At 43.9% G+C, this 24,415-nt stretch overlaps 1 protein-coding gene across 1 annotated transcript; it reads left to right on the top strand.

The window, feature by feature from the left end:
- STPG4 (sperm-tail PG-rich repeat containing 4) lies at positions 1-24,415 on the top strand. Its single transcript, XM_074988398.1, has 7 exons — positions 1-6; positions 874-945; positions 7,186-7,446; positions 9,202-9,266; positions 10,626-10,680; positions 18,241-18,345; positions 20,573-24,415. Exons 1-7 carry the CDS (start codon positions 1-3, stop codon positions 20,687-20,689), a joined length of 681 nt encoding a protein of 226 aa, XP_074844499.1. The 3' UTR covers positions 20,690-24,415.

The following is a 24,415-nucleotide window of genomic DNA, read 5'->3' as shown; positions in this document are numbered from 1 at the left end:
ATGATGGTAGGTGGGAGGATGGAGTTGGGCAGGGTAACAAAGAGAGAAAAGTGAGCGTCCTTCTGAGTTGGTTTCAGGTACTGAGCCATCGGCTCTCTTTCCTGAGGAGGGAGCAGGGTATGGGGAGGGCTGGCCTCCCCTCTTTATAGGACTTGAGCACTAACACGTGCTTGTGGGTTTGCATGGGCACAAGCGCGTCTCATTACATTATCAAACAGCCTTGCAGTTACTATTACATTAATTTATCATTAACAAAAACATCCATCTAAAGTTTTGAATTGGATTTTTCTTAACATAATCAGTGTAATACCACCACCAAATCATAGCTTTTGGAAAACCCAGGAAATTTTCAGTGGAAATTGGTCAGACTGAAAAATAAAGGGCGTTGTCTAGAGCAGAGGCTTAAGCTATAATTACAATATGAATTTCAGATGATAGCTCGATCAAAGCCCACAGCACCATTACAACATGTAGTTTGAGTAATATGGTTTCAACTCTAGAATGGACAAGGAGAATCAGAGTAGGTTGCCCCGCCATTTTTATCACCTGTAGGTTGATTGTTATCTCTGCCACTGGGAAAGTTAAGGAGTTTACAAAAAAAATTTTTGCTGTAAAGCTTATTGATATTCCCAGAAGTTGTACCCATTTTAAACTGCTCTGCCCATCTTGAGGTCTCATGTTAAGTAAAGAACTACTCTGCAAGAACTCTTTAAATTTAGGCTAATTCCATTTCAACAGATGACATTGCAAATTTGGGATGCCAGGTTAGATAGACTTTAAATCTCAACGTATAAGTCATTAAATCTCATATTTAGCCTAAAAGAACTATTGTAGAACCATGCAGATGCTGTGCACTAAATCTCTGTTTCTTAGGCCTTGGAGAAGGAAAGAGGAAGGGAAACAGCTTCGGGACAGAGAGACGCATGGTGGAGGCAGTCACTCAAAGTACGCATCATTTCGCTCCTTTTTTTTTTCCAGCGCTTTTTGTTCTTAGAATTGTGTCAGTTATGCAAAATCATATTTGGTCTGGGAACAACAGCCACTGTGTATCCCTGTTGTAAGTGCAAACAGTTGTGCATGAGTAATGTTACACACAGTTATAATCCCGCCGATGTCACTGAGTGTAAGAGTGGCCCTGGAATAACTTACAAATGCTTTTTAATGGGAAAAATTAACAAATTCTCAGGGAGAAATCACCATAAGAGCAAAATAATCTCTCTCATTTTCCAGCAGTGCTACTCTATTTAAGTCAAAGGGCCTGCTTCTCTGCTCGTGTACCTCAGCATAGTTGTTCTGAAACCAAAAAACACTGCAGATTTGTACCAGCTGAGCAGAGGTTCTGGGACTGCATGTGTAAGGGAACTGCTGGCCCCTTACTGAAACTCAAAGGGGATTTGGTTGGTTAGCTCCCACTAACAAAAGGAAGGGAAAGAGTCTTTGAGAACTCGGGATCCTGAGACTGACAGCGTCCAGGAACAATGGCAAGATTGCCAGGGTGGGCACACCCATGAGGGAGTGAAGCGTCTAGGGCAAATCCCATCCTCTGTGTTGGCTACAATTCCTGGGTCAGACTGAGTGGGTCTGAGCTAAGGAGACAACATGTGCCTGAGCTGAGCCAAGAGGAGACCCATGCCAGCCAGACACAGCCCAGGAGCAGAGCCATGCTGCAGGGCAAGCTGCAGCCACAGACCCTGAGACAGTGCAACAGCAGATCCCTGCTAGGAGGAAGATTGCACTCACAGACCATGAGACACAGCCGATCCTGACACACAGTGCAGAGGGCAGACCCAAGCTGGGAGTGGGGATGCAGCCACAGAGCTCGAGAGGCCAGAGAAACATGCCAGGAGCTGGAGGCAGCACACCACGGAGTGGAACTGGGACTGGCGCTGGGTGTGGTGAGCAGCAGGGGAGGCTGGGGGCACTCCACCAACCAAGAGGCCTTGAAAGCCAAACTGGGGAGGGGGCTGATGCTGGGGAGATGGGCAGGTATTTGACCTGCAGCATCTCTGCAGGACAGCCAGGCCATGAGAAGGAGGCCTGGGACCTACAAGGAACGGACTGTGACCTGCCCTGAGACTCCAGAAACACTGTTTGTGACTCTCTGTGCCATAGACCAGAGAGATGTGTTTTCCATTAACTTCTTCCATGTTTCCAGCTTGTTTCTTTTCATTGATCGAATCTTAATAAAGTGTATCTGCATTTGCGTTGAATTGTATGTAATCATCAGAAGGGTCAGCGCAGGGTTCAATTTGAAGAGAAGACCATGGCATGTGGGGACACCCTAGCAGACCACCACAAGGTTACTGGTCAAGCTGCTAGAATCTTGGGCCCCACCTTGTTGGAGTTACGAGGGCTCAGCCACATAGGAGAGTGGAAGGGGAGCCTTGAACTCAGGGAGGTCTCTAAGTAAAGGAAGTGGGAGTGTAACCGCCCCACAAACAGACTCAAACCTGGGACCTCTGACGCTCAGTGCATGAGCTCTACTGTTTCAGCTAAAAGCCCGCTGCCTCTCAGCTAAAGTGACAGAGGAGACTTCTGAATGTGGTCTAGGCTCCACCACATGGGACAGTGAACCATGCCCCTAGGTTTGTGGGTTACATGAGCAGGGATTCAGATACTTTTGCTGACCCATTTCACCAGGGTAGTGTAGAAGTCAGGAAAGTTCCCTTCAATAGTGGGACCACACCCCCATACACATGCATCCATGGCTTGAAGTCCTAGGCACTGATTTTTTTTTGTTTTTGGATACTGTGTGCTTTTTGTAGAGGTGATGTGTGTGTCCTGGGGAGAGGCCCTGCCAGTTCTGGGGGAAGAGGGGCTATTTTCCGCATTGTTATACACCTCTTCGCCATCTCACCGTTTACCCCTTTATTCAGATCATTTGTGATTACATTGACCAAGCATGGGCCCAGTACAGCCCTCGGGGGGCACTGCTGTTAACTCCTCTACATTCTGCAAATGGCCATTTATTGTGAGTTCAATCCTTGAGGAGGCCATTTAGGGGTCTGGGGCAAATAGATTAAAAAAAACAAAACAATCTGTCAGGGATTGTGCTTGGTCCTGCTGGAAGGGCAGGGGCCTGGACTTGATGACCCCTTGAGGTGGCCTCAAGCTCTGTGACATATGTGTATCTCCATTCATTCCGTCTTTTAAGTGGAGTACCTGGGAAGGCTTTCAGGATCTTCTGAGGCTAGAGCTGGGCTGGGCTGGGTTGGGGGCAAGGCTGTGACTGAGTCTAAAGCTGGCCTGTGGCTAAAAAGGGAAGGAGAGGACAACTGGGCTGAGCTGGAGCTGTTGAATGGGGCATACCCAAGCTGCAAGAGGGCCTGGAGCAGTGATGGATGAATCAGACCTGCAGCTGGGGCCATGCAGAGCTGTGCCTGGGGGAAGGGAGTGGAACAGCTGTGGCTAGGACCAGAGATGGGCTGAGTGCAGCAGGAGGTGGAGCTGTGGCTGAAGCCAGGGCTGGGCTGGAGCAGGGGTCAGAGCTGTGGCTGGGAGCAGAACTGGGGTGGGCTGAAGCCAAGGCAGAGCTTTGGCTGGGGCCAGACGCAGAGCCAGGCTAGCACAGAGCAGGGAATGGTGGTATGCTGATAAGAAGCACTCAGGATCTTTTTCTGAGGGAAAGGCAACACACCATATTTATTGCAAATACAGCATAGAAGTCAGCTTCTGCATTCCCTGATGCACACACGCACCTACATCGTGCAGCTGGTATCATAGTTCACAGTTTTATTGGTGCTTGTGCCAGCCAAGTAGGCAGGACATGAGGAAGGTGCCGAGGTTTGTCAGTTGCAAACCAATGCTCCAAAGTTATCTTCAAAGGAGTAACCCAAAGCTTTCTTGCTACACACCCCACTTTTAAAGTTATGAGGCCCAACATTAGTCTATGAGTTTTGCCATGTCATGCTGGAGTCAGTTAATTGTTAATCGGGACTCAAACCTCAAGGGTGCGTCCGTTGTCATACTCTATCAATACTTTGAAAACAAAAAGCAGTCAAGTAGCACTTTAAAGACTAGCACTAGAAGTGGGTCTGTCCCACGAAAGCTCACCTAATAAACTATTTTGCTAGTCTTTAAAGTGCTACTTGACTGCTTTTTGTTTTGATAGTGTATAGACTAGCACGGCTCCCTCGCTGTTACTATCAATACTTTGATGAGTAACCTGGGAGTGACTGTAGCTGCATTATCTTGCTCACTGTTCTAGTTCACAGATGTGCATGTCTTTCCCTTAGGGTCTTCAATTCTGCCCCCCTTTGGCCGTCCTGAATGTGACCAATGCCTGAATTCACACCTTCCTGTGACCCAGACTGACCATCTGGTGCTGGTGTCTTGTGTCTCCTGTCTTCACACAGGCACGCATACCTCAATTACACAGTTGGTTTCAGAGACAGCAATTTTTCTTACAAAGGAACAGGCAGGATTTCTTACAGATTTACAAGGTTAAGAAAAAACAATATATGCTATAAACAATTTAGAACTAACATAATACCTAATACAATATATATTTTAATATCTGGCAGCTGCTATAAAACAGAGCTTATGAAACAAAAGCTATATAACCACAAAAATCAAAGCTATAAATAAAGCCTATATAATTACTATTGTGTTTCAAGCCTACATGAAGCCATGGTTGAGGCTAGGGTTGGGCTCCGGTGGAGGAGAACTCTGGGCTGGAATGAAGCACCGGGTGAAGTGGAGCTGTGGCTGCCTCTGGACCTGGGCTGTTGGCCCAGCAGGAGGCAATCTGTGGCTGGACCCAGAGCTGAGCGGGGCCAGAGCGGGGCTGCATTTGGGGCTGGCGCTGGATCGGAGCAGAGCAAGGGGTGGCTTGGCTCTGCCACTGGGGTCAGAGCTGGTGCTGGTACAGAGCTGCAGTGGGGTGAGGGAGGGAGCAAGATTGGGTGGTGCTCCCTTCCTGACCCTCAGGGGACTGGTTGAGGTCCCATTATGAGGGGTGCCCTCCACAGTTTGGGGGACCATTGCTTTAGGGCTATCAAAGAGTACAAGACAAGTAATTTATGCATACATTCACAATTCTAGCATAAATCAGGGTCCACACTCATACAGAGGCTGGGGTGATATATATGAAGAATGCTTTACAAATCAAATGTATTTCTTTTTTAACTAATTCCAGGTTATAACTACAAAAAGTCCACTAAAAACTTTGTTTTAGACACCGTCCAGTCAAAGCCCATTGAAATGGGTGGAATGATTCCCACAGACTTGAAAGACCCCCATGAATTACAATTTTCCAGCTCTATCTGAATTAATTCATTTCCAACAAAGACTTTGCAATTCCTCCACCACTTTGGATCAAAGGTTTCCGATTAAGTAAACGAGTGACCTCTTGAAAAAAGGAATCTGTGCTTTTTTAGGGGAAAAATGAACTTGTTTACACTAACTGAAGGTTTTAACTCAAACTGAAAATGGCAGTGAAGGATTTCTGGGCTGGCCATTCACCCAATGCCTGAGGATTCTGAGAGGGTATGGATGCATGGGGGTAGGGGGCTTGAATGGTTCCTCCTTTTATGTCTTCATCTGGTTTAATATTAATTTTAAGTTATTGTATTTATAATATTACATGGGGGGGGGGTTGAATCTAGTAACAAGCCCCCACTTCAAGCATCAACAATGTGAGAGGACCACCCCTAGAGTTGACAGGCATCCAGCTTTTTATGGATGTCAGACTATCTGTGGCCCAGCTCAGCTCTGGTTTGAAAGGGATCCTGACAGCATAGGCAGCAGCTAATGAAGGCAAGGGAAGGCATTGTCTATCCAAACAGAGATGGGTGGCACTGCCCATTCTCCACGCTAGGTCAAGCACCTTCCTACCTGCATGCAGCAGGCTGCTCTTGGCCCAGCACTGAGGCTAGCATCTGGAGGGACAGCAGGTAGGTGGAGGTGATGAAGTAGCCAGGGTTCAGGTCTGACACTATGGACTGACTTCTGAGCCCCCCAGTGCTCTATGACCATGAAGGCTGGGGCTGCACAGCAGCACGGTGCTCCAAGGCTGCAAAGGCTGAGACCACATGGCTGCTTCTGGTACTCTGGGGAGGGAGGCATGCTACCCTTGGGCAGGGGCCAGCCAGCAGCCAAAATAGGGGGACAGGAGTGTGGTGTAAGGGATGGTGGTTGGATGGGCTCTGATGGGCGTGTAAGGAGCCAGGTCTTTGGCAGAAGGGGTGGAACTGCAGAGAGCCAGAATCCCCAAGCCAGCTTTTCACCTCTGGTCAGCAATACAGTCTGGACCATTAAAAGTCTGGTCATCAGCACAGTGAGGTCCTGGGACTAAGGCAGACTCCCTCCTTACTTGGCTCCACATGGCTTCCTGAACCAGCTGTCTTCCTTGGCCAGGAAAAATGAAGCCAATGGCTCCTTCTGCAAACAAACCTGAGGAAAGGAGCTAACCAAGAGGAAACGTGACTATAATTTTTTCTCCATTTGTTCCATGAATGGAACTGGGTTTCTTCATCCACTGGGCCCGCCCACTATTCTTGGGGAATCAGCAGGTGCCAGAGCCTTCTGGACAGAGAACCCATAGCTCCACATTCATTGTTACCCTGAAGGCACTCTCTCAATGGGGCTATTCTATTGAGGTTTCTGCCAGCTGTGGCTGCCCCTAGTCTTCCTTTGAAGAGGGAGCATTACTAGGGCTTGGAAATGTGTGTATCTTTTTTTCCTCCTGATCTTCTGTACCTAGAACCAGTTGGATGTTTTCACTGATGAAAAGCTAAGGTGAAAACAGTCATTCCACTAGTGTGCTCCAATTCATTTGTGGTTTGGTCCCTCGAAGTGAGGAAGCTGCCACTATCTTGACAATCTTGTTAACATGTAGAAATTCATTGCTATAGCATCTTAAGCCAGAGGTGTGATTGCTGCTCTTGGGCATAGATCTTTCCAAAGACAAACAAGATGCTTCTTGTCACTAGCTTACATGTTAGACTGTCACGTGGATAGCTCAGCTGGCTGTTTTAGTGAAATAGAAATATTTGTCATTAACTATTTCACAGACAAAGTGACCAGCAGCCAATAACCACTGAAATGTGTGCCTTTGTCAAGCTTTGAATGACTGAAATTTATTAAAGACAAATGCCAGTGTGAAATAACATTCAAATTCAATTTTAGTAAAAATGCAGAACTTCATGAGAAGCTCAGTCTAAATAATGTTTGTTTTTTCACTAGCCAACACCTACACCAGGGACTTATGCTGTACGGGATTTTATTGAAGAAGCCCAGCTCAACCCTGTGAAACCAACATATAATTTTAAAGGAGAAGGCAGAAAGAGCCGTTCCATCTTCCAACCAACAATTGATCTTACACTACCAGATGTTTACACATATATTCCACCTAGCTTTGTAGATCTGGCAGAAAAAAAGCCAGCTACATATTCATTTAAAAGCACAGCAAGGAAAAGTCCCAGCACCTTATGTTTTAAAGACAAGGTAATTAACAAAGTAGTGGTCAGCTCTACCTCTAAATGAGGAAAAATAGGAAGAACTTAAGGTCATGTTTCCCAGCTTGTACATATGAAATACAACTTGCTCTGTTTCAAATGTCAATATGTATAATTTTATATGTTTTTGTTGTCATATTTTAAAAACGTACCTTTAAACAAGCCCTGAGTGCTATTGTCACAGGCCAAGCTTTTTCAGGCCCATCCACTGGCTCGCACAGAATACAAGCAAGCCTCACATAAACAGTAACTCAAAGCTTTTAAGGTTCCTTCTCTGTGGCTGCCTCAACTGCTCCTCCTCCATACTCCAGCCCTGCAGCTTCTTTTTTTTGAGCCATGTGTAAACCCAGAAGACCCTGGTCAATTAATGGGCCCCAATCACCTTCATTTTCTCAAGTATCAGAGGGGTAGCTGAGTTAGTCCATTATCTTCAAAACCAGCAAGAGGTCCTGTGGCTTCTGACAGACTAACAGATATTTTGGAGCATAAGCTTTGATAGGCAGAGACCCACTTCATCAAGATACACGAGTGGGGGTGTTCCAGAGGAGGGTTTAAAGAGGAAGTCTCAGTCAAACGGAAGGCCGGAGTTGACAAGGTCTACTCAGTCAGGGAGGATGTGGCCCATTATCAGCAGCTAATGTGGAGGTGTGAATTTCAAGAGCAGAGAAACTGCTTTTGTAATTGGCCAGCTGTTCTCAGGAACTCAGCCTGTTCCTGACAGACACCTTAATTCTAAAACAAATATAAGAGAGAGACTTTCCAGGAAGCTCCCAAGACCCCTCATAATTCCAGTGAGTGATATAGCTGTCACTGTGCCTTCACTCTCTCCCTTCCATGTTAACCAGCCCTATGCTGAGGGCAAAAAGAGGGCGAAGGGGGGCTTCCATGCCTATCCAGATGTGGGGGAGATCAGCTCCCCTGTAAAAGGGCTTTTCACTTCTCAAACTGTCTTCAGAAGACTGTGGCCACTCTTTCCTCATATATTGTTCATGCCACCTGCAGTCTTCACGTGTAATTATGTCTGCAGAACTGTCCCTGGGGAAGAAGGAGCAGGTTTATGTTCTTAAGATGGTGAATAATACAAACAAAATGTTACCTAGGAGATGAGAAAACTGAGTGTAGGCTCTCTCTTCCCTTTGAGCTCTGAAATTGCCATAGGTAAAGCTTTCATTAAGAGCTCCCTGTCTGAATCCTCACACCAATAGCCATGACACAGTAGTTTCAGTGGAGTGGGTAGAGAGAGAGTAAGAGTTAAGTTACACTTTAATTTCAGTCAGGGACAATAATATAACGGGTGTGCTTGGGCTAGCCCCTGTGGAGATTTTTGAGGCTGATTCACAAATGCATCTGTTTCCTACATATCTATTATTTAAAGATATAATTTAAATCTAGTTTTTCAGCATCCTGCTCTGAGATGTTTACATTTAAGTGTGCATAAACATTCTTCCGCTCTTCAGCCGGGTATTGCAAGGCTTAATCAAAGAGTGTTTGGAAGAAAGGTGTTATATGTCACTGGCTTCTTTGGAAGCCAAATCTCTGTAGGATCAGACCCTTAATACATAGCAATCTAAAATGACAAGACTTGTGTATGAGCCAAATTCCACCCCCAGATACATGCATATGTTTCCCGTTGATTTAAATGACAGTTGTGTCTGAGATTGCAGATATCAGTGAAGGAATCAGTAATATGAAATTAAACCTTGATACCCATCACTGTACTGTCTATAATACCCATTTCTTTTAGGCTATTGACATTGCACCAGGGCAATATACTCTTTTCCCTGTTCCAGTGCCCAAGTTTGCCTCCAAGTAAGTAAATCAATATTCCTATCATTTCATTTTCTTAGACCGCTTTATCTTCATGTATTTTACCTGAATTTCAGAGCTACTGTGCACCTACAACTCCCCTTTATATCTTGTCTGAAATCCATTGAAATCTTCCATAACTTCAGTGGATGAGGCCTTCAGTCCGTATCCTGAATTCCATCTCTGGAAATGGAGACTCATTTAAGAGAACACTTAAACCCATCCCAAAGCAGTAAGCAAGTACTTGACTTCAAGCACACGTGTCAATTCCACAGGGCCAATTTCAGTTCCACGGACTTTGCCAGGCTCAGGGCAAGGTGGAGCAGGCAGTCACCAGAACCCCCAAAGGGGTGGGATCTCCAGCAGAAGGGACAGAGTTGGCAGCCAGACCTTCAGTGACACCAGGCACATGCCTCCTAGCTCTCCGGCGATGATTTAAAGGGCTTGGGGCTTCAGCTGCTGCTGTTGCTGTCTAGTGGCAATGCTAGCCAGAAGCCCTGAGCCCTTTGAAACTGCCAGGTCCTGGGGCAGCGGCCCTGTCAGTGTCCTTCTATTGGCAGGCCTGGGCTTCAGGGTCTGAAGCATGTACTTCAAGTTAAGGATGAGTTTTATGTGTTGTTGGCTCAGAGTCACAATACTGATTCCATTGGGAGTTGTTTGTGCTCAGTGGCTCTGAAACCCTTTTGCATCAGTTGGTGTCTAAATATGAATTAAGATGCCTAAGTCATTTGAGTTTGTAAAGTGGCTCTTTATCGATAGTAATAGTAGTGAATTATCATTAATAAAAACGATTTAGCCATCTTTTTCTACATACCTATGGAGAGATACAGTTACGTCTCTTAGGCTGTGTCAAGATTGCTGAGAACTGTTGGCAAAAAATACGCAAATGGTGCAACGCGTTTGCGAACCTTTTGCTGACACTTCTGTCGGGAGAGGCTTTGCCAATAGTTGGCCCGTCCACACGGGGCCACATGTCGGAAAAAACCCTCTGTTGAGACATTCTTTTTTCTCGTGGAACGAGGTGTGCAGGGATGTTGACAGAACACTCCCAACCGGCACAGTTCTGCCAACAGATCTGCAGTCTGGATGCACGCTCTGTCAATAAAACTTCATCAGAACAGAACAGAACAGAACAGAACCCTTCTGTTGACAGAAGCCTGCAGTCTAGAGGTAGCCTAAGTTTTACATTATAGTCCACCAATACAGAATGAATTCTGTTATGTTGCTGCCTGAGATTTAGAAGAACAACAGACCCATTTTCTTATATTGAAACGGAGACAGGTGTAAACTGTTGGTAAAACTGTAAGTAGCAAAAACAGTGTGCCTCAAATGACCTTAATTGCATCTTTTTTCAACACTCAGGCAGTTTATGTTTCGTTCTGCTGTTCAAAGATTCCCAACAATTTACTTCACTCCTGTAAGTACTTTGTACGCAAATATTACCTGATGGTAAAAAGTGTGGGGATGTACAATGCGGGGAAAAAAGCATCCCTATTTAAGGAATAGTTGTTCCTGCTTTGTAATAGTATTCTAAGGCCCTGATCTTGCAAACAGTTAAGATCATGAATAACTATGAATATTAACCTTTTTTTTAAAATTACTACAAAGAGACTATTCATTTGAGAAAAGTGACATATGCTCTTAAATGTTTGCAGGACCAGGGCCAGAAAGATTTTTGAAAATTATTAAGTATCTCAGCTTTGCTTTGGCAATTATTCAATCTCAAAAGCCATATATCAAAACAAAAAACAGTCAAGTAGCTACTTGACTGTTTTTGTTTTGATAGTGTATAGACTAGCACAGCTTCCTCTCTGTTACTGTTAAAAGCCATATATGGTGAATATACTATACTACAACAGAGAGTGTTGCTATTCCACTGAGGAAAAAATATGTGAAAGAGAAAATATTGTAAGGTGTTGAAAGCACTGGACTGCCTCATTGCCAGATATGTTTTGAGGATGTGGTTAAGATGAATAACTGATTCAAAAGGAGTCAAAGTATGAATAGTGAATAGCTTTAGTGAACAGTGAAGTTCTTCAAGTGAATAGCTTGTGAAGATAGGGAATAATGGAGTTGGCTATGCCTCATGCAAGTATGAAAGGAGAATGATCAGCTAAAATTAATCTCCTGCATTATACTCTAGTAAAGTTTAAAATGCTTCCACCATGTGCATAAACTTAAATTATATGGGCCTATAGTGTCTGTGCTCCACCAATACACTGTTAAGGAATGTGGACCAATGTTTGGGCTTATATTTTCAGAGCCATCCCAATCATACAATGGACTGGGGCAGCTGCCCAGAGCTTTCCATGGCCCTGAGCTTCAGGGATCATGGGGTCCAAGGAGAAATGGTGGGTTACCAGGCGGCAGCGGGGAGGCTGGCACCAGCAGCAGTGAGCAACCCGTCCCTAGCCCACACCTCCCCTGTCTCTGTTTCTGTGCCACCCCTGGGTCTCAGCACACTGCTCAGTTCCAACCACGTCCTTCGCAATCCCAGGAATAAGGGGTGAAACTTTGAAATTTCCTATTTTTATTACTAAATGCTTGCGTAGTGACCTTGGTCATTTTGTTACAGCTGATAATTACAAGACGTCCCATAGTTCTGGTGATGCCATAGTCTTGTCCAAGCTTCCTTTGCCGCAGTTTGTTACAATGCTACTAACCCAGGTGTTGTAATTATGGGATGCCTATTCTTGATTCTCTGTTCTCAAGGGAGCACAGAGTCGTCATCTGTCCTATTTTTAAAAGAAAAGTGATTCACATGGTAGAACATACTGCGCTACAAAAGGAAGTACTATACCACATGGTAGAAGACAGAGCTGACAACTCACTGTTGTGATTCAGGCATGTATTACATGGGCAGTGCAAAAATGGGCCTTGTACAGAATTAGCCACAAAAATCTGGAAACTACGAAAAGAGACCCTTTCTTTCGAACAGCAAGAAACTCAGATATGCAGCACGAGACAAAAAAGGGGGATGAGTGAGATGAGATGTCAAAGCTCATTGGACACCTGCTCATGATAACTTCCTTAACAGGCAGTTCTAATAAAGAGTGTTCACGCCAACGGAAAGCAAACACGAGTTAAAAAGTGTATACAGTAGCGCAAGAGATAACGTGTACAGGCTTGACTATAGTCCAGCTGCCCTTCACAAGACCACATGTATGGAGCGGGGAGTGGCATAAGGAGCCATTCTTCACTACCTTGAATGATTCATGTCAGGATGGAAGGAGTACAGCTTCACTGGGCTGGGTGGGGAGCGTACTGCTATGCTTATACAATTAGAAACATGGGAGGCAGTCTATGTGTTTGAGAGGGTGGGACTGGGCCGCTCCCAGAAAATATTTTTAGAAACTTCTGCATGTCTCCTGGTTCATTCCAAAGGCAAAACTGTAGCTTTTGGGGAGTATTTTTGTGAACCCCAAGAACTCATCATCTCTGGCTTTTGTACCATCTAACATGAAGTGAACTCCATCAGAGGGAGAAATCCACCCGTGACCCTTCTCATTGGTTATTAACACCTGGCTCCCGGGAGCCTGAGCAATAGATCAGCAATTACTTTGGTAAAATATATATATTTTATCCAGGAGATCCTCTGGAAATGCAGTGTTTTTCAGCTGACTTGCTGATGAAAGGCTTGTATGAGCGGTGATTATGCTTCTGTACTCCTTGCCTTTTCCCTTTCAGGAATTAGGTTTAAATCTGTCAGTCTTGCTGTGTTTTCCTCAGAAGCTGCACCTTTTTTCTTTGGGCTTAAATATAATTATCTATAGATCAGAATGTACGAATATTGACAATTTCAGATGCCTAATGGAGACTAGAAGAGGATTTTGACTCATGCAACAAGCTTTTTGTCACTCATCATCAATATATGCAAGAAGGAACACCATCTTTTTAAAAAAAATAACAGCCCCATCCTCCCCCGTTCCCTCCAGCAAATGCCGAGCAACTGTGTGTGAAAATACAACAAAGGATTGTGTTTATCATAAATTATCAAGAGATATTCTTTCACCGTTAAATTTACGTTAATCTTTTATTTGAAAATCCTCTAGGATCTCATTAACTTCTCTATACCAGGTGGCCCTTTGCAATAAAAGATCATTCTTTGTAAACAATGTCTCTTTAAATGAGTTATTGATACAGCTGCCATACAGTGTTTTGCAGTAAATGAGCTTTAACATCCCTTAAAAATCTGCCTCCACGTTGGAGTTGCAAAAACCTCTATGCTTTACTGATAGATTAGATTTGTTTGGCTGTGGCTTGGGAAACAATTTTGTGCTTCCTGTTTATTTCACCATCTGGCTGTTCTGACTTAGAAATATGCTTGCTTGACCTCAATCTAACATACAGTTGGATCAATAATATTAATATCAATAAAGTTTTTTTTTAATCATATAGCCGATGTAGTCTCATAAGCAGTTGCTAGCCTGCTTAATCTTACTTTAATATAACGTATGAACCAGCAATACAGCCATGCTGTCCTGTATGATGCTAGCATTTCCATTTCATAAATTCATTCAGCATCCTGTGAAAAGCTTAACAAGCGTTTATGGTCAGGAACCGATTTTGTTAAAAAAAACATGTGTCAATGTTCCATGTTAAATATTAATTATAAACCTAGCAGCATATGCAGAGTGAAATCTTGCATTCTGACTGGTTGATTTAACTATTAGGAAAAGAACCAGTATTATGAATAGTCCTACATTTATAGCTATGTGTCATTCAGTTTGCCAACATATAAATAGTAATTGATTTTTATTTTATATTCCAGCAATGATATATTAATGTTTTTAATGGTAATGACCCTAGTAGTTAATTGCTGGCTGCATGAAGGGCTATGACTTTCACCTTGGGATCTCAGCTCCTCCAGACCGTCAATGTTTTTCAGAAGATGATTTTAACCATAAATTAGTATTACTTGTCAGTAACTCTTGAGTCACAGTTGCTCCACTTACAAATCAAGAGCCTGCTCCTTTATTAAATACTTTACATGATGTAAAATTTCTCCTGCTGATAATTTACAGCAAAGGCACTTACAAAACTTCTATTTATTTCCATGGATTGGACCTCCACAATTTGGGCAGCACTACAGACCTGATGTGGTACCTGAAACTAGCCTATTTTCTCAGTGCTCTAGCACTTCACTGGCAGCTCCAGCCCTTCTGCACTTGTGATGTTCTTCTTTGGTGTTTGTCTCAACATGATTCCCCTTCTTAGCACATACACAGGGCTATCTGCCCTCAGCACCTCAGGTTGCTGTTCTCCCAGTACAGACAGGCCACTTAGCATTTCACTGCCTGCTCCATATTCTCAGTGTTGGAAGACCTTGCTATTCCCCCTGCTGCCAGCTTTTTCTTGATAATGGCTTTCTTGATAACGGGTTTTTTCTTGAAAGGGAGAAAGGATGCATGCTCCATGGCTTAAAATATTCCAGACTGATGGCCATGCTCATATCTTCCTCTGCTTTGGAGATGACCATGGCATGTCCGTGAGCATACATAAAGTTGTCACCATGAGTGATCCCCTCCAAATTAATCATTTTGAGTTACCTCATCATCTTGGAAGAGTCATCTCGCATCACAGGAAGTGACGGGGACATTTGAGGATATCATATATAGTAGCAGAAAGTGGCACGTGTCACCCATTGACCTCAGGGTCAAAATGCTTGAAGAGTTGAGGAATTCCTGATCACTTCTCTCATTGCTAAGATCCAAGTGTGAAAACCTCTAAGAATGATATCTTCAGAGAAGCAAAACAACAGGCAAGCAATTTATTTTTTACAGTTTGCAATAGAAGAGCAATAATTCTCTTTTTTGATAATCTTGTAGCCTTAGGTCAGCATCAGCTTCATTTATCATTGTCATTTTAATTGTATAAAACATTGCAACGTCCATTTTATGCATTAAAAGGCTTGTTTTCATGACCAGTCTAACATGGACAGCTGACTCATCAGAAAGTTTTTAATTCAGAGAAGCTGTTTTCCTTTGTTGTTTGCCACTTGTGTCCTACTTATAACCACATCACTCATCCCATTTTCCTTTTCCATATCTGTTGACCATAGTTTTCTACTTTGACTCCTACTTATATTGGACTCTAGTTTGAGTTCTTTGTCATGTGTTGCAACGGTCAGTTTCCCAGCTATGGTCTATGATATAGGGAAGTTTCAGCCTATAGTAATAGACTGCAAGTATTTAATTATGCAGTAGAACAACCAGATCTGTGTATGACTACAAAGGCATGTTGCAATTTTTTTCTACGCATTTCTCGTATCATTTTAGCTTCAAGTGAAGCTTATGTCATTCATGAAATTGGCTTAAAATCATCTGCATTCTGATGCTAAGCATTCTCACAATAGCTAATCTTTCCTCTGGTTAATTTCTTGCCAAAAGTCAAAATGTGATGGCCAAATGAAATTTCCTGCGATATGAAGAATTTCCTACCTTCACAAACCTTAGCCATTGACAAACAGAATCAATTGCCACCTGAAAGAGTACAAATGCTTTGAAAAGGGTCATTTTTATGCTTGATGGACCATGACAGTAGCTTAAATAAGAACAGGGGGGAAAAATAAACAAACATTAAGCTACATAATGGGTATAAATAGATTTGTCTGCATTTAGAATTTATACATACAAGAGTTTGGTTTGAAGTGTGGCATATCAGAGCCATTTATGACAGGTAGGCATTTAAAATTTACAGGTATAAGTCATTTTAATGGTATGAAACATTACAACATCCAGTTCATATATTAAAAGGCTTGTTTTCATTTCAAGATAGGATAGACATTGTCTATCTTGGAGAAGTCATCACACTGAATCTCTGATTACCACTATGCACTGATGCTGTGCTTAGGGTAACTGAGGCACGCACCTGATGACACCTTTCTTCCCCGGGAAACAGGACAAAGAAGGGAGGAGGTGTCTGGCTGGTTTGAATTGGAACTGGGCAGTTGGGGGGCAGTCAGTCTTATCTGGGTGAAGAAGGACAAAAGAGGGCCAGGGATCCACCTCGGGGATCCCCTCTGGGTGCCCTCTCCCCCCAGATCAATTATACTTACTGCTTCTGGTTTCTGTGTTGCCACGTCTGGATTATGCTGTGTCCCCATCAACTAATAAACCTTCTGTTCTACCTGCTGAATGAGAGTCACGTCCGACTGCAGATGGGGGGAGGTGCAGGGCCTGGTGACCCCCATGCTCTGTGCCATCTAATTTTTAGCCGCCTAAAAAAAATCATCAGAACATCACTGATCCCCAAAGCTGAGCTAGGCACTAAAGCGCCTATACAATGAATGTGAAGAGATCGACACCTTAAAATGTGAGCCACAAAAGCCAGCACACTAGGGCTGCATCTACACTAGCAAGTTCTTTTGGAAAATCAGGCCCTTTTTTGAAAGAACACGTGGAGCGTCCACACACAAAATATGCTCTTTTGGCCCGAAATTAAAAGAATGCGGCTCTTCTGCCAGATGCCCTGTTCCGCTCCTGGATCAGGAAGAGTGCCTGTTTTCGAAAGCTTCTTTCAAAAAAAAGTGCATGTAGACACTCTGCACATCCCTTTTGCAGCAGAGCAGTCCTCATGGTGCTGGATTTTTCAAATCTCTGGCCCAGTTCTTTTGAAAAAGAGTGTGGGCTGTGTGGACACTCTATCAAAAGAGCAGAAAGATCTCTTGAGCCGCTTGTTTGTGTGCAGACGCACTCTTTTGAAAGAAGATCCTCTTTTTGAAAGATTGCTGTAGTGTAGACACGGCCCAGGTAGGGAGCTGTCTCAGATACTAAGATGACTGGAGGTGTTGCCGATAGGGTAGCTGCTAAGCTTCACCACTCTAGTGGCAACAGCCATCAATTGCTGCTGACCAGTCCATGAACGGCCAGGGTTTCCCACCACCTCTCAGGAGGGTGTTCTAATCACTGACCTATAGGATCGCCTCAAGCTCTCCTGTTGGAGCTGCTTCGTGGTGGGGAACTAGGGAAGGGAGCTGGAGCTGCAGGTCTCCTAAATGGCTGCTGTAACTACTGGATTACAGAAGTCATTTAGGATAAATTGTGCCTAGCCCAGGCGCAAAAAGCTGAGAAGATACAAGGCTCAACATGCAGGTCCTGTCCTCTTGCTACTGCCCCTGTGTGCTTGACCTCCCTGCCTGATGAAGGGGGCATGTGATGCCATACTTACTACCACGAACATAAGCCCATCAGAGACAGTTTATCAGCTCACCCTGTGAGTTTCACAGCCTCCCCTTCCAGGGGTCTCTGGGAGTGGTGGGGAACACAGAGCCATGTGCAACCCAGGACGCTGCATAGATAAGCACCTTCATGCATCCCCTTCCTTCCAGACCCACAGTCCCAGCCGGCTTCTGTGCCCTACCACTCACCCAGACCCCCACCTCCAGCCTGCTCCTATGCTTCCCTTCTGACCAGACTCTGCACCCACGCTTCTGGCTGGCAGCCTAGTGCCCTCCCAAAATCCCCCAGCACTCCCTTGACCCTCAACCTGCTCCTGCATGCTCTCTCCTGCCCAGACCCCACACACAGAGCCAGGCTCTGAGGCTGGTGTGAGAGGGGAATGAGGGGAGTACATGTTTTCTGCTTCTCAGTCAGGAACCACATCACTGAGATATTTTTCTTTTGTTTTTTTGTTTTGCTTCTCACTTTTGTGTGGCCCCTGCCAACCCAAAAAGGTTTCCCCACCCCTGCTTCATAGTACTAGGTGTACCTGGCCCCTTTTAATTGGTTCCTTTGAGTTCACCTGCTCTGACCTAGGAAATAGCTACCCTGTGGCATGACAATGAAAGGTCATTACAAAAATAGTATAAATGTGCACTGGTGTGACTTCTGTGCAGTATAATACCAGTGATTATTATAATTATATAAAATATGTAAACAGAGTATTGCAACTTAATTTAACACCAAAAGAAAAGCTATGAACTGTTCCAGCTGGTGGGAATACACCTTTAAGAAATCCACTTTTGGTTGTGTTATAGAAAGAAGGGCCAGCGCCAGGTGAGTATGAAACAAAGGAGAAACCACCTCATCCTGTATCTTCATGTTTCCAGTCCAAAACACCCAGGCTGCAGCCAATCCGTTCAGTAAGTAGTCTGAAAGGTAGAAGGTAGTCAACTGCTTGAAACTAATCATGCAGGGTCAGCATTTAAAGTAACATTTATAAAGTATCTGAGCCAGTTACTAATGAGTAGAAAGGTCGGGCTTTGGACTAAAGAAAGAGCACACATCAAAGGAATGTTAGTTACAAAAATAAATTGGAAATAGTGTGAGCTAGGGAGTATTTTCACTTTTCTGCCATCAAAGTTAATCCAGCCCAAGTTGGTAGGCACCCAAAGTCATCCTAATTCTGTGCTTGGTTCTCTCACAGGTTCACTATGTCAGGGTATGTCTACACAGCAGCCTGATTTTGAAATAAACTGTTCTGGAAGAACTATTCCAGAACTTATTTGGAAATAACACTGCTACACACAAAATGCGTTTTGAAATAGCAATTAGCTATTTCAATTTAAAACCTCGATACACAATAGAAACTATTTCAAAAGAGAGTCTTTGGAGGCACTATGGCTTGTTTCAAAATAAGTTCTGTTAAGATACAGAATAGAGCCTATTTCAAAATAGCTATTTTCAAATGGGCACTATTCCTCATGCAATGAGGTCTACCTATTTTGAAATAAGTAGATGCTATGATAATTATTTTGCAATAGCAGCTGTTATTTTGAAATAACTTTGTGGTGTAGACACACCAGTTGTGTCTACACATGCCCCCTCCTTTTGGAGGGAGCATGTTAATGAGGCAGTTTGAAAGATGCTAATAAGGCACCCACATGAATAGTCAGTGCCTCACTAGCATAATGGCAGCCATGCGCAATTCAAAAGTGCCCCTTTCATAACACATGCCACCCGTGTAGACGGGGACCTTTTGAAAGGACCCCCGTCTTCAAAAAGCCCTTTTCCTATGGGGCTTTCGAAGTCAGGAGGTCCTTTTGAAAGGCCCCGTCTACATGGGTGGTGTGCATTGTGAAAGTGGCACTTTCAAATTGCGCAGCCACCATTATGCTAGCAAGGCGCTGTGTATTCATGTCAGTGCCTCATTAACATGCCCCCTCTGAAAGGAGGGGGCATGTGTAGACACAGCCACCCTCAGTTTGGTTAATAAGGGATGGCAGGGGGAAGCAAGTTTATTTTTATACTGATCAGAATCATCGTATTATGTGATAACCAGGGTTCCAAAAATTAGGGCGCACCACAAGAAATGGTACGGCCAATCTCAAAAGCTTGTGGTTATTTATATTTACCAGCCCAGTACAAAACAGCTTCTGTATCATCTTATTAATCAGATGGACAAATATAGTTACCTTACAGCCTCAGTCTTCCATCTAGCCACCCAAATCAGATAAAGTTCTACCAATCCCAAACGGTGATACACATTACCCCCCAGGGCAATAAATATTTCAGATACACACTTATAACCAATTCTTATTAAATACACTGGAATTTATTAAAAAATAGAGAGTATTCGTTAAAAGTTCAACATACATATAGATATGACTTCAATGCTTGAGGTTCAGTTACATAGTAGAGATGGTGATCTTGTAATTGCAAAAAGTCCTTTTAGAATTTATGCCATGGTTATAGTCCAAATCCATCGTCAGGGGGAATCCAGCCAATGCAGTTGTAACACAGTGGTATCAACAGTGGTTTTTATGCTCATTGTGACTTTCGACTCCCCTGTCTTATCCACGCCTTGTCTTTCATCTTGAACTTTGACATTGATTCTCCACATGCAAATGCAAACACATAACTTTAAGCATGCAAGCAGATACATTGAAATTAGGTGGACGACAAGTGTGCAAAAATATTCAAACTATTGTGGGTGGGGGGGGTGTTCTTTGTAAGTGCTTTGTGAATCATCTCTGTATGATTCGAGGCAGCAGAACTTAGAATACCGAACTGTGATCTGGGAGATCTTTTTATTCTATTCATAACTTTGACAGTGGCCTGCTGGGTGATTATGCATGAGTCATGTCACTGACTTAGTTTCCCCGTCTGTAAAGCAGGGATCATTTGCAAAGTGTTTTGACTGATACAGCTGAAGAGTAGTCATATGAGAGCTAGGTGTTATCATCTGTGTTTGCTCAACAAGGTCTGATCCCTATTTACAGCCTTAGGCACTCTGAAAGACAAATATTATGAAGGCTAATAATGATACACATTATCATTTTTACAGTGTTACTAATGGAGCATATTAATGTTGTATACCACACACACCTCTGCATTTCCTTACTTGCTTATTTCTTTCATTTTTTATAGAAAGTACCTGGTCCAGGATCTTATGAGCCCACAAGGCAGTTTCCAAAGCAACCACGAACTATCGAGAGCCTGGGTCATGAGCACAGCATCTTCTTTAGCAACACATTTGGGTTTTAGAATAAATGGCCAATGTGCCTGCTTCTAAGAGAAAGCAACATTCTTTCCCTCCATCCCTAGAAACTAATTCATTGCCCCAATATATTTGCCTCAGATGCTCTTACCATTAGAAACTCAGCACTTGCCAAGAGTTCCAACACACTGGGATCTGAGATGTCAAGTATACGCAGACTGTTCTAGACATCCCAAGACCCTTATTTCAGTCTTCTTGTGGGGGGAGGTGGATGGACCCTCTGCACTCCAGATAGTTTGGGCTACATTGTTTGTTCCAATTAGGAACAAATATTCATATCCATCACTTTCTAATGAAATTAAATTCCATTTTCTAAGCTTGACATGTTGTACACTTTGCCCATGTCTACAGTAGGAAACTATTTCAAAACAGCTAAAATCAAGTTAATAACTACGGAAATAACTGAAGTGAAATAGAATGTACACCCTATGGGAAAGTATTTGAATAAGGCAGATCTATTTCAAATAGCGTGTCTACACTGAATGGCACCTGCCTTGGTCTTAGAGCCTCCAGAAGCATTCTGGGGAGGGCACCAGCAGGGGGTGATACTTCCTGTGGCTGCTGAGTCAGGCAAGCTGTAATGCATGCCTCAAGGCACATTTCACAAACCACGCCACCACTGCCTCCCCACCATGGAACATATAAGAGACGCAGCGGGCACAGACTTTCTTGTGCTCTGGTTGCCCTTGCGGTTGCCACAGCATGCACAATATGGAGCGACAGCAGCTGCAAAGCAGCATTGGGCTCCTGGAGCACGTGCTGTGTCTCATGGCTCAGTGCTTCCAAGCTGACCGCATGTTGCTCCAGCAGGACGAACCCCCAGTGTAGTCACAGGCCCTGCTCACCCAGGTCCTGGTGCTCCTGTTGTTGAGCGTACCCCCCGCAGCCCCAAGGAACACAGCTTTCGGTGGTGTGAGATGAGCTCAGACTGGTGGGTCCGCATCATCCTTCAGGGATTGGAAATCAGCAGCGGCTGTGGAACTTCCAGATGTGGAAAGCCGCCTTCCTGGAACTCTGTGAGAGGCTTGTCCCTGTCCTCAGGCAACAGAACACCCTCATAAGACCTGCTAGCCCTGTGCAGAAGTGCATGGCCATTATCCCTTGGAAGCTAGGTATCCTGGAAAGGCACTGCTCAGTCAGGCCCCAGTTTGGCATGAGGAAATCCACAGTCACGGTCATGCTCCTGCAGGTTGCCAAGGCTATCAACCATGTGCTGTTACGGAGGGTCATCACTTTGGGAAATGTGGACACCGTTGCTGCCTTGGGCTTCCCCAAATGCAGGGTCTCCATAGGAGGCATGCACATCCCCATCTTGGCCTCTGACCACTGGGCCTCACACTATATCAATAGGAAAGGATACGTCTCCATGGTGCTGCAGGCCCTCATGCATCATAAGGAATGATTCATCAAAATCAACATTGTCTGGCTGGGAAAGGCATATGACACCTGCACTTTCTGGACCTCCTGCCTCTTCTGAAAGATGCACGCTGCCACTATTTTCCCTGACCACACCATCAGAGATTGGGAGGTGGATATGCCCACTGTCATCCTAGGCGACAGCCTACCCCTTGCTCCATTGGCTCATGAAGCCCTACATGGGCAGCCTGGAGCCCAGCAAGGAGCAGTTGAACCGTAGGCTCTCTATGTATCAGAGTATTTCAGCAGTTAGAGCATTAGCCTGCTAAACCCTGGGTTGTGAGCTCAGTCCTTGAGGAGCCCACTTAGGGATCTGGGGCAAACAGATTTTTTTTTAAATCTGTCGGGGTGGTGCTTGGTCCTGCCAAGAGGGCAGGGGACTGGAGTCAATGACCTCCTGAGGTCCCTTCCAGCTCTATGAGATGTGTATTTCCATATATAGAAACTTTAGAACATGCTGTACATCACCTTTAATGGTCACCCTAATGAAACAGAAAATGCAACTGATTTATTAATGGAATTTCTCAAATGTGGAATCCCATACGATACCCACTGAAGTTAATGTGAATTTTGCCGTGGACTTCAGGGGCAGCAGGCCTTGTTCCACTAGCTGCAGGTTTCACCACTTGTGTTGTTTATAGCTAATGGAATATCTGTGCCAAGGATTTCCAACAATTTTGTGTTTTACTTTCTTTGCTCAATATTGCTATTGTAATCATGTAGCATCTTGAAAATCTGAATGCAAAAACAACAGGACTATACTCAGCAAGCCTGGCCAAACGCTCTTCTGTGTCGTGCCAGAAAAAATTCCCGTTAATGAAATGATGGTAAAGGTAATTTCAACTAAATACACTTCTAATTAATTTTCCTATCCTCCCATCAAACATTGTGCTATAAATAGCCTAGGTTAGCAGCTGCCACCACTGATGTTAATTGAGAAGAACCTGTGGCACCATTGTCTCTGGTTTCTTGTTACTCATAGAGAGGCTGGAGAAGTATCTGTTGTACTGACTAGTCCATCAAATATGAATGAAGCAGATAGAGTGACTGTTTACATAAAGGTATCTATGTTGATTACATTGAAAACACACACCGGAGAGTGTTTCAACTTTGTGGCTGGAAAACACTGGAAGGAAATGGCTCAGAAATTAGTTTTCAGCAGTGTGCAGTCTGCAGCTGTCAGGTGCTGAATCTTGCCCTTCAGAGTGAAAATCCTTACCTTTGGTCTTCATGTTATCCAACTACATCGATGCAACTGAGGGTAGGGTGCATGGCCTCCTTTAACCTCTCCAATTTTGCCCTAACACTTAAGCATCTAATATGGTGTTAGCAATTAAGAGGCACATTGAAAAGCCTGGTCCCTCTGGAGAATGATAGCAGTACTTGTTTCTTATTGTTTAATGGCTTCCTCACTCCTTTGACTTTGTGCCAGTAAATATTGTAATGCACAAGTTCTAGGAGATTATAGCTTCGCTTTATCTATAAGGACACTTGGCAAAGCATTTATTTTGCCAGTGCCATGAATTATACAAGCAGGCAACTAAAAATACACTCACAAAGAGCGTCTGCTGCAGCGAAATAATTAGCAGAATGGATTGAACTGTAGAACATCACTTAATCTTTGTAAGTGTCCTGGTAGAGCTTTGTTCAGAGCAATTGCTGTGTGTTACCTTTAAAAAAAACACCACAGAACTGAGAACCAATATATGCCAGGAAGACTTCCAGGAGACAAACCCAAAGGGGATAGATATACATGTTGTTAAAAAGCTTGAAAAATTAGAGCCAAATGCTGCACTCCACACCTGGGCTAAACACCGATTGAGGAGGAAAGGCTTGATGACTTCCTGGTGGGGTGGGAGGGTGGGAACATAGAACTGACAGCTTTTTTGGTGGGCTCAACACTAAAGGCAAAATGTTTTCTGTCAAATGGTCTTTTAATGGAAACAGAGTGTTCAGCAATTATTTTTTAAAAAAGGTGTCTCCTTACTTTCAGTAGAAAATTTCAATTTTTCATCAAAACCCCAAATCCACAAAATCTGCCAAAAACTGAAATATTTTGTCTGAAAACCAAAATATTTTAAATCTGAAACGTTGCCACAGCGCCTAATAGGAGCTGTAGTTCATTGGTTGCTTGCTCTTGTTCTTCTCTCTAACTTGCACTCATCAGCAGGACTACATTTCCAATGATGTTCAGTGGCCATGTGACTTACATGAGGTAGTCACTCCCTTCATTAAAAAGAGGAAATCCTGGGACATCAAGAGAAATGATTCAATGAGTACGCGTGTTCCATCTTTGT

Source organism: Carettochelys insculpta, chromosome 3 (assembly GCF_033958435.1).
Source record: "Carettochelys insculpta isolate YL-2023 chromosome 3, ASM3395843v1, whole genome shotgun sequence".
NCBI lineage: Eukaryota > Metazoa > Chordata > Testudines > Carettochelyidae > Carettochelys > Carettochelys insculpta.
This window is presented reverse-complemented; position numbering and strand designations above follow the sequence as displayed.